The 19,044-nt window shown below is 37.3% G+C and overlaps 1 protein-coding gene across 1 annotated transcript in view; it reads left to right on the forward strand.

Moving 5' to 3' along the window:
• LOC121697485 (mucin-2-like) overlaps positions 1 to 19,044 on the forward strand; it is a 77,615-nt gene that overhangs the window by 43,349 nt on the left and 15,222 nt on the right. The window contains exons 25-28 of the mRNA XM_042079021.1: positions 17,063 to 17,219; positions 17,689 to 17,799; positions 18,169 to 18,310; positions 18,906 to 18,934. Of these exons, the coding sequence (XP_041934955.1) occupies positions 17,063 to 17,219; positions 17,689 to 17,799; positions 18,169 to 18,310; positions 18,906 to 18,934 (439 nt within the window). The remainder of the gene's footprint in view (positions 1 to 17,062; positions 17,220 to 17,688; positions 17,800 to 18,168; positions 18,311 to 18,905; positions 18,935 to 19,044) is intronic.

Below are 19,044 nucleotides of genomic sequence, written 5' to 3' on the forward strand. Positions count from 1 at the left end.
ACTCATCCTATGCTGTCATTACTGCTCAGTCGGGCTGATGCATGGACTGGTGCATGGTCTGCTCTTGGACCACCATATTCAGTTTATTAATTTGCTGTGAATTATTACACAAAATGTTCATTAAATGCACAAAGTATTCCTAGGTTAATGATTGATATGAATCATACAATAAGAAGGCTACAGTAGCCTAGCTAATGTTAACTAGCACTGCTAGCAGCATTAACGTTACCAACCTCCCTGCTTAACTCACCACAACTTTGTAGGTCTTGTCCCTCATGCTGGCCCTTACAAAACCCACAAACTGACTCTCGGACACACAACAGTCAATCATGTGACCCGATTTAAAGTGGCTTTCACCCCTTTGGACACTCACTAAAACATAATCCATTTCATACCTGTCTTGCAGCATGTAGGCTAATGTTAGCTGCATTATGTAATGACCCTACGGTAATGACATACAATGTCGGAAATGCCAAAGGTTAGCCTGTCGGCTACCTGAAAAGTTTGAGTGTTTAAACTAACATTTGCAGTGGTCTATTTGATAGTGTATTGGCCCTGACTAAGTTCGTGTGATGTATAAACCCCAATCCTTGTTGATACAAGTACCAATATTCGTCAAGAAAGTTTTTAATCACATTAAGATTTTCGCCATAGGCAGTAAAAGACTCTTTGTCAATATTTTTCGCTGAGAAAGTTTCAAACTATGACCATAACGGCCTTTCCACCAATCAGAGGCATCGCTGTGGGATTGTGGGATTGTTCAGGATTGTGGGTAATGAAGTACTTATCCAAGAGATCGCGAATAAAAGGCATTTATCTCAAAACAAGGTTAGTGCCCCATGAACTCTTGGTGTCTATAGGAGCATATACAATCGCTTAGTACAGCCGTAGCTGGTTTTAAGTCTACCACGTGTAGTTAAGTTTTTATGGCTTATACCGCAATTGTCAATGGAGAAATTGCATTGAATCTTTACATCCGGCATCGGCTGTGGGCGGGACTGTGCAGCTCTATTGTATGCTTAAAGCCTGAGACAGTTGCTCCAGATGGCCTGAACACCTGGCATAGGATTCTAATTGCTCTATTGTGATGTCATAATCTAATGTTAAGTCAATGGGGAAATTTTAGTAGTTTTTAATTAATAGTTTAAAAAGAATAAAAGTTACAAAGTTGAAAAATACATAGCTGAAGTCACATAAGTAAGACCTACGCAACGCAGTTTGAATGAAGTTTCTAAGTTAAACGGTTGAAGCTGTATTAAACGGCACAAAAAGCGTTAGAAGAAGAACTAGAGAATGTAATTCCAGGGAATTACGAGTGCATGAAAATGAAGCTAGGACAGACATAGCATAGCTTAACTAGAAAAGCATTTCCTGAAGGAAATACAGTGCATGAAAATGCAAAAAATATGATGTAAAATATCATACAGAGTAAAAACAAACTATATTGGTTGCTAGGTAGATGAGGTTTAACCTGTTGAGGAGTGAATTCTTTAACCCTTAAAGGAGTACCGTCACACCGGTGTGACGGGAATGTTGGGAAATTAACATTCTAAAGAATATCTGGGTTCATTGAATTCAACATTTTAGAACCTTCAATTGTTGCGGAACTTAGAATGTTAAAAAACCTACACCTTTAAGGGTTAAGACAATGCCGTTCCCCAGAGAGTGAATTATTTTCCTGGCTCCTTCTAGAATTCTACGCGAACGTTTTATAGTTTCAGTGTTCTTAAAATTGTTTAATGGCAGAAAAGTCCCTGAGGGTAATTGTTGCGTCATGTTATAGAACCTTTTTCGAAAACGTTCTAATCACATATTTGTGATCGTACTCCCAGGGGCCCAGCTGCATCTGAAAAATGCTAGCATGCTAACATGCTAACTATGTTAACCATATTACTTAGCTAACCTAGCTAATCATTTTTAGCAGTTATGCTAACTAGCATGCTAACTATGCTAACCATGTTACTTAGCTAACTTAGCTAATCATTTTTAGCAGTTTTGCTAACAATGCTAACATGCTAACTATGTTAACCATGCTAACTAGCTACAGTGGGTAGGAGTCATAGTTGATGACAAGTAACAGTTACAATGGCTGAACAGTTAAAAAGTTCAGTAGTTTAAAGGGTTAAATTGTTTAACAGTGAAATATTGTAGTGAGGACTTTTATTTTGAAACAGTTTTTGGCAGAGGAAGCAGTTGAACAGGATGTATAGTCTTAATAGTGCCAGTTTGTATGCTTAAAGCCTGAGACTGGCAGTTGATCCAGGTGGCCTGAACACCTGCCATATGATTCTAATTGCTTAACGGCTCTATTGTGATGTCACAGCCCAATGTTAAGTCTATGGGGAAATTTTGAGTAGTTTTTAATTAATAGTTTAAAAAGTATAAAAGTTACAAAGCTGAAAAATACATAGCGCACATGTCCTAAGTAAGACCTACGTAACATAGTTTGAATGAAGTTTCTACGTTGTTTCTTACATGGTTAGGATACTTGGTTAACATTATTATCTTTGTTAACATAGTTAGCATAACTGCTAGCAAACATTAGAGCCATTCCAAGTGTCAGTTATCGTCAACTATCTACCTAAATAATTTAACCATTTAAACTATCCACTTATTTAACTGTTCAGTCATTCCAACTATATTAAACCTCATCTACCTAGCAACCAATATAGTTTGTTTTTACTCTGTATGATATTTTACATCATATTTTTGCATTTTCATGCACTGTATTTCCTTCAGGAAATGCTTTTCTAGTTCTTATTCTTCTTCTAACGCATTTAATGCAGCTTCAACCGTTTAACGTAGAAACTTCATTCAAACTATGTTACGTAGGTCTTACTTGGGACATGGGTGCTATGTATTTTTCAGCTTTGTAACTTTTATACTTTTTAAACTATTAATTAAAAACTAGTCAAAATTTCCCCATAGACTTTTAACATGGGCTGATGACATCACAATAGAGCCGTTAAGCAATTAGAATCCTATGGCAGGTGTTCAGGCCACCTGGACCAACTGCCAGTCTCAGGCTTTAAGCATACAAACTGGCCCTATTAAGACTACACATCCTGTTCAACTGCTTCCTCTGCCAAAAACTGTTTCAAAATAAAAGTCCTCACTACAATATTTCACTGTTAAACAATTTAACCCTTTAAACTACTGAACTTTTTAACTGTTCAGCCATTGTAACTGTTACTTATCATCAACTATGACTCCTACCCACTGTAGCTAGTTAGCTAAGTTAGCTAAGTCACATGGTTAGCATAGTTAGCATGCTAGCATGTTAACATTCTGGTTAGCATTTTTAGCAAAACTGCTAAAAATGATTAGCTAAGTTAGCTAAGTAACATGGTTAGCATAGTTACCATGCTAGTTAGCATTTTTAGCAAAACTACTAAAAATGATTAGCTAAGTTAGCTAAGTCACATGGTTAGCATGCTAACATGCTAGTTAGCATTTTTAGCAAAACTGCTTAAAATGATTAGCTAAGTCAGCTAAGTAACATGGTTAGCATAGTTAACATGTTAGTTAGTATAGTTAGCATAACTGCTAAAAATGATTAGCTAAGTTGGCTAAGTCACATGGTTAACATAGTTAGCATGCTAGTTAGCATAATTGCTAAAAATGATTAGCTAAGTTATCTAAGTCACATGGTTAGCATAGTTAACATTTTAACATAGTTAACAGCATTAACATTATTAACATAAAAAAACTGCTAGAAAACATTAGCTAAATTAACTAAGTTAAGTAACTTGGTTTACATTATTATCTTTGTTAACATAGTAAGCATAACTGCTAGCAAACATTAGAGCCATTCCAACTGACAGTTATCGTCAACTATCTACCTAAATAATTTAACCATTTAAACTATCCACCTATTTAACTGTTCAGTCATTCCAACTATATTAAACCTCATCTACCTAGCAACCAATATAGTTTGTTTTTACTCTGTATGATATTTTACATCATATTTTTGCATTTTCATGCACTGTATTTCCTTCAGGAAATGCTTTTCTAGTTACAGTGCATGAAAATGCACTGTACTGTTCTTCCAAGGCTTTTTCTTCTTCTTATTCTTCTTCTTCTAACGCAGTTAATGCAGCTTAAACCGTTTAACGTAGAAACTTCATTCAAACTATGTTACGTAGGTCTTACTTAGGACATGTGGGCTTTGTATTTTTCAACTTTGTAACTTTTATACTTTTTAAACTATTAATTAAAAACTAGTCAAAATTTCCCCATAGACTTAACATGGGCTGATGACATCACAATAGAGCCGTTAAGCAATTAGAATCCTATGGCAGGTGTTCGGGCCACCTGGACCAACTGCCAGTCTCAGGCTTTAAGCATACAAACTGGCCCTATTAAGACTACACATCCTGTTCAACTGCTTCCTCTGCCAAAAACTGTTTCAAAATAAAAGTCCTCACTATAATATTTTACTGTTAAACAATTTAACCCTTTAAACTACTAACTGTTCGGCCATTGTAACTGTTACTTGTCATCAACTATGACTCCTACCCACTGTAGCTAGTTAGCTAAGTTAGCTAAGTCACGTGGTTAGCATAATTAGCATGCTAGCATGTTAGCATGCTAGTTAGCATTTTTAGCAAAACTGCTTAAAATGATTAGCTAAGTTAGCTAAGTAACGTGGTTAGCATAGTTAGCATGCTAGCATGCTAGTTAGCATTTTTAACAAAACTGCTAAAAATGATTAGCTAAGTTAGCTAAGTAACGTGGTTAACATAGTTAGCATGCTAGCATGTTAGCATGCTAGTTAGCATTTTTAACAAAACTGCTAAAAATGATTAGCTAAGTTAGCTAAGTAACGTGGTTAGCATAGTTAGCATGCTAACGTGTTAGCATGGTAGTTAGCATTTTTAGCAAAACTGCTAAAAATGATTAGCAAAGTTAGCTAAGTAACATGGTTAACATAGTTAGCATGCTAGCATGCTAGTTAGCATAGTTAGCAAAACTGTTAAAAATGATTAGCTAAGTTAGCTAAGTAACATAGTTAGCATGCTAGCAGTTAACATGCTAATTAGCATTTTTAGCAAAAAAACTTGGTTAACATTATTATCTTTGATAACATAGTAGCATAACTACTAGCAAACATTAGGGCCATTCCAACTGTTAGTTATCGTCAATTATCTACCTAAATAATTTAACTATTTAAATGATCCACCTATTTAACCGTTCAATCATTTCAACTATATTAAACCTTATCTACCAAGCAAATCATTTAACTATATAAACTATCCACCTATTTAACTGTTCAGTCATTCCAACTATATTAAACCTCATCTACCTAGTTCAGTCATTCCAACTATATTAAACCTCATCTACCTAGCAAATAATTTAACCATTTAAACTATCCACTTATTTAACTGTCCAGTCATTCCAACTATATTAAACTTTGTCTACCTAGCAAATAATTTAACCTTTTAAACTATCCACCTATTTAACTGTTCAGTCATTCCAACTATATTAAACCTCATCTACCTAGTTCAGTCATTTGAACTATATTAAACCTCATCATGTTGGTTGCCAATTAGCACATCATCTGTTTTAACAATATATTTCACACCATATGTTTTGCATTTTCATGCACTGGTAATTCCCTGGAATTGCGTTTTCTAGTTATTATTCTTCTTCTAACGCACTTAATGCAGCTTCAACCGTTTAACGTAGAAACTTCATTCAAACTATGTTACGTAGGTCTTACTTATGACATGTGGGCTTTGTATTTTTCATCTTTGTAACTTTTATACTTTTTAAACTATTAATTAAAAACTAATCGAAATTTCCCCATTGACTTAACATGGGCTGATGACATCACAATAGAGCCGTTAAGCAATTAGAATCCTATGGCAGGTGTTCGGGCCACCTGCATCAACTGCCAGTCTCAGGCTTTAAGCATACAAACTGGCCCTATTAAGACTACACATCCTGTTCAACTGCTTCCTCTGCCAAAAACTGTTTCAAAATAAAAGTCCTCACTACAATATTTCACTGTTAAACAATTTAACCCTTTAAACTACTGAACTTTTTAACTGTTCAGCCATTGTAACTGTTACTTATCATCAACTATGACTCCTACCCACTGTAGCTAGTTAGCATAGTTAGCATGTTAACATTGCTAACATTGTTAGCATTTTTAGTATTTTTAGCAAAACTGCTAAAAATGATTAGCTAAGTTAGCTAAGTAACATGGTTAGCATAGTTAGCATGTTAGCATGCTAGTTAGCATTTTTAGCAAAACTGCTAAAAACGATTAGCTAAGTCAGCTAAGTAACGTGGTTAGCATAGTTAGCATGCTAGCATGTTATCTTGCTAGTTAGCATTTTTAGCAAAACTGCTAAAAACAATTAGCTAAGTTAGCTAAGTAACATGGTTAGCATAGTTAGCATGCTAGCGTGTTAGCATGCTAGTTAGCATAGTAACTTTGTTAACATTATTATCTTTGTTAACATAGTTAGCATAACTACTAGCAAACATTAGAGCCATTCCAACTGTCAGTTATCGTCAACTATCTACCTAAATAATTTAACCATTTAAACTATCCACCTATTTAACTGTTCAGTCATTCCAACTATATTAAACCTCATCTACTTAGCAACCAATATAGTTTGTTTTTACTCTGTATGATATTTTACATCATATTTTTTGCATTTTCATGCACTGTATTTCCTTCAGGAAATGCTTTTCTAGTTATTATTATTCTTCTAACGCAGCTAATGCAGCTTCAACCGTTTAACGTAGAAACTTCATTCAAACATTGACGCGTAGGTCTTAATTAGGACATGTGGGCTTTGTATTTTTCATCTTTGTAACTTTTATACTTTTTAAACTATTAATTAAAAACTATCAAAATTTCCCCATTGACTTAACATTGCCCTTTATGACATCACAGGAATTAGAATCCTATGGCAGGTGTTCGGGCCACCTGGACCAACTGCCAGTCTCAGGCTTTAAGCATACAAACTGGCCCTATTAAGACTACACATCCTGTTCAACTGCTTCCTCTGCCAAAAACTGTTTCAAAATAAAAGTCCTCACTACAATATTTCACTGTTAAACAATTTAACCCTTTAAACTACTGAACTTTTTAACTGTTCAGCCATTGTAACTGTTACTTGTCATCAACTATGACTCCTACCCACTGTAGCTAGTTAGCATGGTTAACATAGTTAGCATGTTAGCATTGCTAACATTATTAGCATTTTTAGCAAAACTGCTAAAAATTATTAGCTAAGTTAGCTAAGTCACATGGTTAGCATAGTTAGCATGCTAGCATGTTAGCATGCTAGTTAACATTTTTAGCAAAACTACTTAAAATGATTAGCTAAGTTAGCTAAGTAACATGGTTAGCATAGTTAGCATGTTAGCATGCTAGTTAGCATAGTTAGCATAACTGCTAAAAATGATTAGCTAAGTTAGCTAAGTAAAATGGTTAGCATAGTTAGCATGCTAGCATGTTAGCATGCTAGTTAACATTTTTAGCAAAACTACTTAAAATGATTAGCTAAGTTAACTAAGTAACATGGTTAGCATAGTTAGCATGTTAGCAATTTAACAAGCAATTTAACAATTTAAATTATTCATCTATTTAACCGTTCAATCATTCCAACTATATTAAACCTTATCTACCAAGCAAATCATTTAACTATATAAACTATCCACCTATTTAACTGTTCAGTCATTCCAACTATATTAAACCTCATCTACTTAGCAACCAATATAGTTTGTTTTTACTCTGTATGATATTTTACATCATATTTTTGCATTTTCATGCACTGTATTTCCTTCAGGAAATGCTTTTCTAGTTCTTATTATTTTTCTTCTTCTAACGCACTTAATGCAGCTTCAACCGTTTAACGTAGAAACTTCATTCAAACTATGTTACATAGGTCTTACTTAGGACATGTGTGCTATGTATTTTTCAGCTTTGTAACTTTTATACTTTTTAAACTATTAATTAAAAACTAATCAAAATTTCCCCATTGACTTAACATTATGATTATGACATCACAATACGGCCGTTAAGCAATTAGAATCCTATGGCAGGTGTTCAGGCCACCTGCAGTCTCAGGCTTTAAGCGTACAAACTGGCCCTATTAAGACTACACATCCTGTTCAACTGCTTCCTCTGCCAAAAACTGTTTCAAGATAAAAGTCCTCACTACAATATTTCACTGTTAAACAATTTAACCCTTTAAACTACTGAACTTTTTAACTGTTCAGCCATTGTAACTGTTACTTGTCATCAACTATGACTCCTACCCAGTGTAGCTAGTTAGCATGGTTAGCATAGTTAGCATGCTAGCATGCTAGTTAGCATTTTTAGCAAAACTGTTAAAAATGATTAGCTAAGTTAGCTAAGTAACATGGTTAACATACTTAACATGTTAACATGTTCGTTAGCATAGTTAGCATACCTACTAAAAATGATTAGCTAGGTTAGCTAAGTCACATGGTTAACATAGTGCTAGTTAGCATAACTACTAAAAATGAAAACATTAGCTAAGTTAACTAAGTTAAGTAACTTGGTAAACATTATTATCTTTGATAACATAGTTAGCATAACTGCTAGCAAACATTAGAGCCATTCCAACTGTTAGTTATCGTCAATTATCTACCTAAATAATTTAACCATTTAAATTATCCACCTATTTAACCGTTCAATCATTCCAACTATATTAAACCTTATCTACCAAGCAAATCATTTAACTATATAAACTATCCACCTATTTAACTGTTCAGTCATTCCAACTATATTAAACCTCATCTACCTAGCAACCAATAAAGTTTGTTTTTACTCTGTATGATATTTTACATAATATTTTTTGCATTTTCATGCACTGTATTTCCTTCAGGAAATGCTTTTCTAGTTATTATTCTTCTTCTAACGCAGCTAATGCAGCTTCAACCGTTTAACGTAGAAACTTCATTCAAACATTGACGTGTAGCTCTTAATTAGGACATGTGGGCTTTGTATTTTTCATCTTTGTAACTTTTATACTTTTTAAACTATTAATTAAAAACTAATCAAAATTTCCCCATTGACTTAACATTATGATTTAGAATAGCAATTAGAATCCTATGGCAGGTGTTCCGGCCACCTGGATCAACTGCCAGTCCCAGGCTTTAAGCATACAAACTGGCCCTATTAAGACTACACATCCTGTTCAACTGCTTCCTCTGCCAAAAACTGTTTCAAAATAAAAGTCCTCACTACAATATTTCACTGTTAAACAATTTAACCCTTTAAACTACTGAACTTTTTAACTGTTCAGCCATTGTAACTGTTACTTATCATCAACTATGACTCCTACCCACTGTAGCTAGTTAGCATAGTTAGCATGCAAAACTGCTAAAAATGATTAGCTAAGTTAGCTAAGTAACATGGTTAGCATAGTTAGCATGCTAGCATGCTAGTTAGCATAGTTAGCATAACTGCTAAAAATGATTAGCTAGGTTAGCTAAGTAACATGGTTAGCATAGTTAGCATGCTAGCATGTTATTATGCTAGTTAGCATTTTTAGCAAAACTACTAAAAATGAAAACATTAACTAGTTAAGTAACTTACCAACCAACTATATTAAACCTTATCTACCTAGCAACCAATATAGCAACCACCTCAAGTACCCTAGCAACAGCCTAGCAACCACTTCCACAGTTACAACCTAGCAACCAATATAGCAACCAATGAGTTTAACATAGCAACCAGCATAGCAACCACCACAACTAACCTAGCAACAGCCTAGCAACCACCTCATGTACCCTAGCAACAGCCTAGCAACCATGTCAAATACCCTAGCAACAGCCTAGCAACCACTTCCACAGTTACAACCTAGCAACCAATAAGTTTAACCTAGCAACCAGCATAGTAACCACCCCATGTACCCTAGCAACAGCTTAGCAACCATGTCAAATACCCTAGCAACAACCTAGCAACCACTTCCACAGTTATAACCTAGCAACCAACATAGCAACCAATGTGTTTAACCTAGCAACCAGCATAGCAACCACAACAACTAACCCAGCAACAGCCTAGCAACCATCTCAAATATCCTAGCAACAGCCTAGCAACCATATCAAATACCCTAGCAACAGCCTAGCAACCACCACGACTTCAACCTAGCAACCACCATAGCAACCAACAGGATTACCTAAGCAACCAGCATAGCAACCACTTAATTTGGCATAACAACCAACATATTTACCTTAGCAACACTATTGCAACTATATCTGCATTATTTGTTTTTACTCTGTATGATATTTTACATCATATTCTTTGCAATTTTATGCACTGTATTTCCTTCAGGAAATGCTTTTCTAGTTTTTAATTAATAGTTTAAAAAGTATAAAAGTTACAAAGATGAAGAATACACAGCACTCTTGTCCTAAGTAAGACCTACGTAACATAGTTTGAATGAAGTTTCTACGTTAAACGGTTGAAGCTGCATTAAACGCGTTAGAAGAAGAAGAAGAACTAGAAAAGCATTTCCTGAAGGAAATATAGTGCATGAAAATGCAAAAATATTATCATACATAGTAAAAACAAACTATATTGGTTGCTAGGTAGATGAGGTTTAATATAGTTGGAATGACTGAACAGTTAAATAGGTGGATAGTTTAAATGGTTAAATTATTTAGGTAGATAGTTGATGATAACTAACAGTTGGAATGGCTCTAATGTTTGCTAGCAGTTATGCTTACTATGTTAACAAAGATAATAATGCTAACCAAGTTACTATGCTAATTAGCATGCTAACAATGTTAACATGCTAACTATGCTAACCATGTGACTTATCTAACCTAGCTAATCATTTTTAGCAGTTATGCTAACTATGCTAACTAGCATGCTAACTTTGCTAACCATGTTACTTAGCTAACCTAGCTAATAATTTTTTAGCAGTTATGCTAACTATGTTAACTAGCATGTTAACATGCTAAGTATGCTAACTATGTTACTTAGCTAACTTAGCTAATCATTTTTAGCAGTTTTGCTAAAAATGCTAACAATGCTAACTATGCTAACCATGTTACTTAGCTAACTTACCTAATCATTTTTAGCAGTTTTGCTAATAATGCTAACAAGCCTAGGAAGAACAGTACAGTGTATTTCCATGCACTGTAATAAGAAGCCTAGGAAGAACAGTACAGTGCATTTTCATGCACTGTAATAAGAAGCCTAGGAAGAACAGTACTGTAATTAACACCTAATTGTAGATCCTATCCACCACAGAGTTCATGCTGGATCGACCCCTCAGCCTCCCCCTCCCCCTCCGAGGCACACACACAGTCATCCGTAAATAGAGACAACCTGCCCTGCTGGCATTAGTTTGAGCTGACTTAGCAAAGTAGCAGGTAGTGGTAAATTAGATTGTGAACAATCATGGTTATAACCAGTGTTGGGCAAGTTACTTTAAAATCGTAATGTATTATGTATTACTTATTACTGTCATTTCAAAGTAATTTGTTACATTATAATATTACTGTCTCTGAATTGTAAGGCATTACACTACTATTGCATTACTTTTAAGTTACTTTCACCAAAATATCTAGAAATATATATTTGGCATTATAAATGCAGTTTATTACGCTCAATGCAGCTCATTGCTCTTCCAATGGAGGGAAATGTGGCATAGCATAATGACTGAGCTAGGAATGCAATAGGAGCAGTGCTCATGATGCAATACAAGGAACAATCATAGTCAGAATTTTGTTAAAAACCGACAAAAGGTCAAAGTCTGGTAAATTGTGATAGAAATACTGTAACTTTAAGGCCTAGGCCTTCTCATTAAAATCAACAGAGAGCCTAAATCAAAGCTTACATAAAGAAATGTCAAGATGGTGGCCAGCTGGCCATTTCGGTGCCCTAAGTGAGTGACTTTGAGTGAGTGACATTTAAATGATAACTCAAACACCTAAAGTAAAATAAAAAGGCTTATAATTTAAGACCATTACTGTGTGTTTTTAAACATTAATTTCTGAAGAAATGCTGTTTTACTTATAAATGGTGCACTGTCACTTTAACAACATTTATCTTTACGTTCTCATAATGCCCTTTTGCCAGCTCTTGTTTATTTGAGTTACATTGATAGCACAATATTAACAATAATATGCACAATGTTAAGTTGTTATAAGCAGCTTTCATTGCTTTGGAAATGGAAGTGTGCAATGACATGTTGCTTCACATTTCTTTTTGCAATTAAAAGTGAATTATGTGCCTGGTAGCCACCTAGCTATCTAAATGGAATGCGTTTCAGTCGACTCGGCATATCATGTGCTTCATGAAATACTTGGAAAACGAATTATTGAAGACCCACCAATTCCATTCTAGTACTACGTGGTGGAGATTGAGAGAACCCAAAAAGTATCAAACTTGCATGTAACATGGTGTTAGTGTGTTTTGACATTGTAAATGTTATTGAGTGAAACGCCATTTGCAGTAAAGCTACTTTTTTTTATTGGCTATATTTGGGTGCCCCCTCTGTCCTTTGGTGCCCTACGCAAAGTGCATGATGCGCGTGGTGGAAGCGGTGGCATTGCCATGCTACACAATCTTTTTCTGCATTTCTATCCCTTTATTCTCTTTAATTCAAGTTCACAGCACAAAGCTGACATGCACTACTAAGAGCATAGTTTGTGTTTTAACAAGAATCAAAAAGATTAGCATGGCACCACTTTAGATGTTTCATTAAACTACTTGTGCTATTTCGCGAGGCATAGATCTTTCGGTTTCGCACACAAAGTGCACTTACTTAACTATTATGTTCTTCATATCCTTGTCTCTGACAAGCTGAAAATAATGAGCGTAGGCTTATGTCTATCCAGCAAATAATCCAACTTCGAGTCTGCTGCAGCCACAGTCATCTTCAACTAGTATCAGGAGATAACGTTCTACTATTATGCACGATTTTTTCTTCTCTGTTGTTCTCGCGGTGGTGTTTGCAAATATGTATCAAAAAAAAAAAAACACCACTTAATTTCCGGTTAAAATGCATTGTAACACGCGTTACTGAAGTTTGTACCGAGTAAAATATTACCCAATTTTTTTTAGTAATGCCTTACATTACCGCGTTACTGCAAACAGCAATATATTACAGTAATTACATTACTTTTGTAACGCATTACTCCCAACACTGGTTATAACATGCATTGTGAAGGGTTGTGATAACAAGCAGAAGTATTATAGTGATTTCATGGTGGATAGGATCTACAATTAGGTGTTAATTAATATTACTATGCTAGGTCGAAGTACTCCCAAGTGCTATTGTGCCAGTCATTGTAGTTCTCCTGTTTATTCGCTTGGAAAATCGCCACGTTTCATGTTGTGTGACCTTACACATTTTTATCAACTACTCGTGCAACTGTATTTAAGTAGGGAAACGTGGATGTTTTTGATTACTGCTATCTTCCTCCCTCTATGGCTACGTCTGAGCCCGCTTGCATAGCAACATGCTAGCACATTCGCGCACCAGAGTGTTTGAGTGCACGTACCGACACGGGAGAGGTATGACTCAACTCGTGAAAGTTAAGGTAAGAACATATATTACTACTGACATTGGGTGGCGTGTTCCTTTAAAACTTTACCTGCTGCATAGAGATGTGATAGATCAGTTCACATGAAGTCTCTCTGCTGATTTAGGCATCTGCATCCGAATCTGCATAAGATGTTCACACACCCTCAGGTTAATGACAATGCATGCGTATACAAATATCAGAGACTATAACAATACATCATCTACGTATACAAGCCTCTGATCTCTATGGGCCCTATCATGACAGTCAAAAGCGCATTGTCACTCGTCTAAAGCTTATTCAAATTTAGTAGGATGTGTCCAGTCCACATTGGGAGGGTTTTCATTATCTGTTGAGCGCATGGCGCAACAAGATGTTCCTAGGTTTTTTAATCTGTCATGGGTGTGTTTGGGGCGTATAACATCATTTAAACCAATGAGAATGACATCTGTCATTCCCTTTAACGACGCGAAGCGCGATGTCAAATAAATGCATTTATATTTTGACATTCAACAGCGCATTTGAAGGAGGCTACTTGCGAGACCGTATGGATAAGTCATTCCACTAAACCATGCTTTACTAAAACCTAGCATAGCCTTCACGCATTTGCACTCTATTATTTGAACTCATTGGCAAAGTGAAACTAACTTCACTATGGTGTCAGTCAACGACAAGACAGTTATATGCAGTTACTTTCACTATTGACTGACGATGGGTTACCATCGAAAACATAGGCTGGAAAAAGCAACACTTACCCTAATATTGCTCAAATGATTATCCTGCAGAGGAGTTGCTTATATCTCGTGACAGTGCGTCTTCAGCTGTGCTCCATACATGTCTCTCGCCTCTCCCCAAATCATTTTTAACCGTCATTACCAATTTGACTGGACTGGAGTGTGTTACAGAATGGAAAGGACTTAGAGGAGGTCACACAGTGCACAACTGACTACTTGAACTTCTGCATGGACTTTGTTGTTCCCACCAGAACTGTACGCTGCTTTCCCAACAACAAGCCTTGGATAACCAGCAATTTCAAGACCCTTCTTAACAGGAAAAAGATGGCGTTCAGAGAGGGGGACATGGCAGAGCTGAGGCGCGTGCAAGGGGAACTCAAATTCAAGCTGAAGGAGGCTACAGAGGACTACAGAAGGAAGGTGGAACAGAAGTTGCAGGAAAACAACTTGAAGGAGACATGGGACTGCATGAAGGTTATCACTGGCCTGAAGAAGAACAGCAGCTCTGTGGAGGGGGACCTGGACAGGGCGAACCAGTTGAACCACTTCTACAACAGGTTTGACTGCCCTGCTCCAGCTCCAATGGCGGTGGTCTGTCCACCATCCGTCCACCTGTCGCTCTTACATCACATGTGATGAAGACAATGGAGCGACTGGTCTTAGGTATGCTCAGACCCCAGGTACGCCATGCACTAGACCCGTTACAGTTTGCATACCAGGAGAAAGTGGGCATGGACGATGCCATCACTTATCTTCTACACAGGACACATTCCCACCTAGACAAGGGGAAAAATGCTGTGAGAATCATGTTCTTTGATTTCTCAAGTGCTTTTAACACCATCCAACCCCTCAGATTGGGAGACAAGCTCTTGCAGATGGGTGTGGACGCTCACCTGGTAACCTGGATTACAGATTACCTGACCGAGCGACCACAGTTCATCAGACTGAAGAACTGTCTCTCTGACACTGTGATCAGCAGCACCGGAGCGCCACAGGGAACTGTGCTCTCTCCAGTCCTGTTCACCCTGTGCACATCTGACTTCTGCTATAACACCGAGTCATGCCACATGCAGAAGTTTTCTGATGATACTGCAATTGTGGGGTGTATCAGGAACGGGCAGGAGGAGGAGTACAGGAGCCTGGTGGAGGACTTTGTGCAATGGTGCAAACTCAATCATCTTCAACTCAACACTTCAAAGACCAAGGAGATGGTGGTGGATTTCCGCAGGTCTAAGCCCACTCTGCTACCAGTCCACATTGATGGGGTCAATGTGGAGGTGGTAAGCACCTACAAGTATCTGGGTCTCCACCTGGACAATAAACTGGACTGGTCAGCCAACACTGATGCACTCTACAAGAAAGGGCAGAGCAGGCTGTACTTCCTGAGGAGGCTGCGGTCCTTCAATGTGTGCAGCAAGCTCCTCAGGATGTTCTACCAGTCTGTTGTTGCCAGCGTCCTCTTCTATGCAGTAGTATGCTGGGGAGAAAGCACAAGGAAAAAGGATGCGGGGCGAATTGACAGGCTGGTAAGGAAGGCTGACTCTGTAGTGGGAGCTGAACTGGAGTGCATCACTTCACTATCTGACAAAAGGACCCTGAACAAACTGATCAACATCTTGGACAATGAGTGTCACCCACTCCACAGCACTATTGTTAAGCAGAAGAGCCTGATCAGCTGGAGACTTCGCTCACTGCCTTTCACAACAGACAGACTGAGAAAGTAATTTGTCCCCAGGGCCATTGAACTGTTCAATGCTTCACTTAAGGGAAGAGGAGATAGACTTCTCTGCATAGTCTATCTGCCTCTTCACCCCCTCCATGTTTGGATACTGTCTGTCCACTAGCCACTTTTACCACTGTCTTTCTGCCTCACTGTTTGCGTGCTATATTAGCACATTACCACATATGCATAACCCCTCCCTCCATGCCACAGCCGAACTGTGGCCACACTATACCTTTTCTTAAAATAGTTAAATAGATATATAGACTTTATTTCTGCATTGTTGCACTGTTGGACTTACTCATTTGCACTATCACCATGACCACTATCAACATTGCACTATCACCATGACACTCATTCACACAGAGCACCTTACCTTACTGTACTATGAACAGAGAATCACAGGCTCAGTCCCTGCCTCAGTCATTGCAAGCGCCTCTGATTGATTATCACCACTATGTGGATACTGTTTTTAGAATTGATTTAGATTAAGTGTTAGTTAGTATAATTTGTATTTTAGTATATTTAGTATATTCTTTATCTTCTACTGTCCTTATAGCTTAGTTGTGTTTTTATATTATATACTTTAATTACTTTTTCTGCTGTTAAAGAATGTGTATGTGTTGTCTGTATGCTGCTGAGACCTTGAATTTACCCTGGGGATCAATAAAGTATCTATCTATCTATCTATCTATCTATCTATTTGCAAATGAAGGTGAATAACTTCTCATCATGAGATGTACAGTATTTCGTAATATTTTTTTCTAATTATGTTTCCTATTGTAATCGTGCAATTTGTAATGTTTTGCTTGGACGTGGCTGGTGTGCATTCATTGATGATAGGACAACTCGCCATAGACTTCTGACCAGGTGTACAATAGACAATGCGCTAAGCCACTCCCTAAGTTGTTACTTGCCACACCCCTGGGCGCATTGTTAAAAAATTAAACGTGCAAAATAAGGAAGTAAACTTCGCACCGGGTGGAAAACGAGTGTGCAAAATACAGCCCTTTGGGTCTCTTGTGTGTTGTTCTGTTGTAAAAATGGTACTCTCTCTCTTTCTCTGTATGTGTGCACATAGGTGGACCCTGATCCGTACTACCAGGCCTGTGTACTGGAGGCATGCTCCTGTGAGTTCGAGGGCAAGTTCCTGGGCTTCTGCACGGCTGTGGCAGCTTACGCTGAAGCCTGCAGTGAGCAGAACGTCTGCGTCCACTGGAGGACTCCAGATCTGTGCCGTGAGTACCGCAGCACTGCGCTGCCAAGCCTAGACCAGACCCTTGCTGTTAGTACCACAGCACTGCGCTGCCACAGCCTAGACCAGACCCTTGCTGTTAGTACCACAGCACTGCTCTGCCACAGCCTAGACCAGACCTGTGCCATGAGTACCGCAGCACCTGCGCTGCCCTTCAGGGCAGTCAGTGTTCAATGACAGCTGGAGTGATCAGTTAGGTAAAAGAAGGCCTTTAATGAGCCTGGAATGTTTGGGACTCTACTGTGTATATCTACTTAGATATTATCTGGAATCCAGGCATTAGATTGCTTCTTTCACCTATTTTAGACTTTTTTTTATAAAACAATTTGTTTTTCGTTTTTTAATAAGGTAATAATTACAAGCTTATGAATATCCAAGAAGACAACGGAAAGATATTATAAAATGGTATAACACTTCTTTAAGTAGATGTTATTTTTCTCTCCCCTTCCCAGCTGTGTTCTGTGACTACTATAACAGGGAGGGTCAATCTAGCTGGCACTATGACCCATGCGGAAAAGTACCAACCTGTGGAAGAAACTACAAGTTCAATGGCACACTGGAAGGTAAATGTTATGGTTATAGCCCAATGAAAAAGAATGATAAGAATCTTATAGTGTTTTGGGACCAAATATTATAGTAATTTTATAGGAATACTATATATATTGTATTTTGGGGAATCCATTAGAAGTACTATAGGACGAATACAGTTAGGAGCACTATAGAGGGCAAGGATACTATATAGAACATCATAGAAGTATTATACACTACTATAGAAGCTACATCAGTATCATTTTATGTAGGTGTGGTATGTTTAAAATGTTACCATATTACTTTAACCAAAGCCAGTCCAGTGCATTTGAAGAGTTACAACTTGTTATTTTTGCTGTTCTTAGGATAAATATTCTGCACCTCCAAATATTTTGTAATTCCAGGCTGCTACCCCAGGTGTCCTGCAGAGGCGCCATACTATGATGAGAACACCGGGAACTGCACCACACGGCAGAACTGCACCTGCCTCTTCAATGGTACAGTCCTAACACATGACACTGGAGTGAGCACGCCCAGTGGACACTGGTGAGTCAGCATTTTTTTTTTAATGGGAATAATGTACTGGTAATATGCTTGAATGCCCCTATTGCTTTAATATTTGCTCTAAGTGGATCAAGTTACAGCTGGGCTCTCCAAAGTACCTTGAGGCATATTGATATGTACTCACTGAATGTACTTTGCCTGGAGGGTAAACAATTATATATTTCATCCCTATAAAGGGCTGTTCACACCTAGAACGATAACTTTAATGGCAAAAAATATTGTTCTAGCTAATATGAACGACGACATCCATACATAAACTATAACCATAACTACATGAACAACGATATCATTGAGGATCACTTTCAGAGCGATTTTGAGAACGATAAAAAGCTGATAACTAATCAGAATGTATCCAATTTTAGCCATTACATTCATCAACACAAAGATGAATGTGATGTCATAAAGAGACTTTTCTTATTGTTGGTCAGTGTGGATGCTTTTATTGTTATGGTTATAGCTATCGTTGTAATTATCGTTATAGTTATCATTATAGATATATATAACACCAGAGGGAGTGGGGTTAACACCAGAGGGAGTGGGGTTTTACTCACACACTCTGTTTATTTGTTTGTTTCAGCACATGCACAGATGGAACCATGGAGTGTGGTAAGTTCTGTCCTCTAAAAATGTGAAATTGAACATTTGCCAATATAATAACCATGTGCGATTTAGCTATTAGTTGTATTTCAATCTGCATGAGGAACAATTCTTATCTC

The sequence above is a fragment of the Alosa sapidissima genome, chromosome 22 (genome assembly GCF_018492685.1).
Source record: "Alosa sapidissima isolate fAloSap1 chromosome 22, fAloSap1.pri, whole genome shotgun sequence".
Classification (NCBI taxonomy): Eukaryota; Metazoa; Chordata; class Actinopteri; order Clupeiformes; family Clupeidae; genus Alosa; species Alosa sapidissima.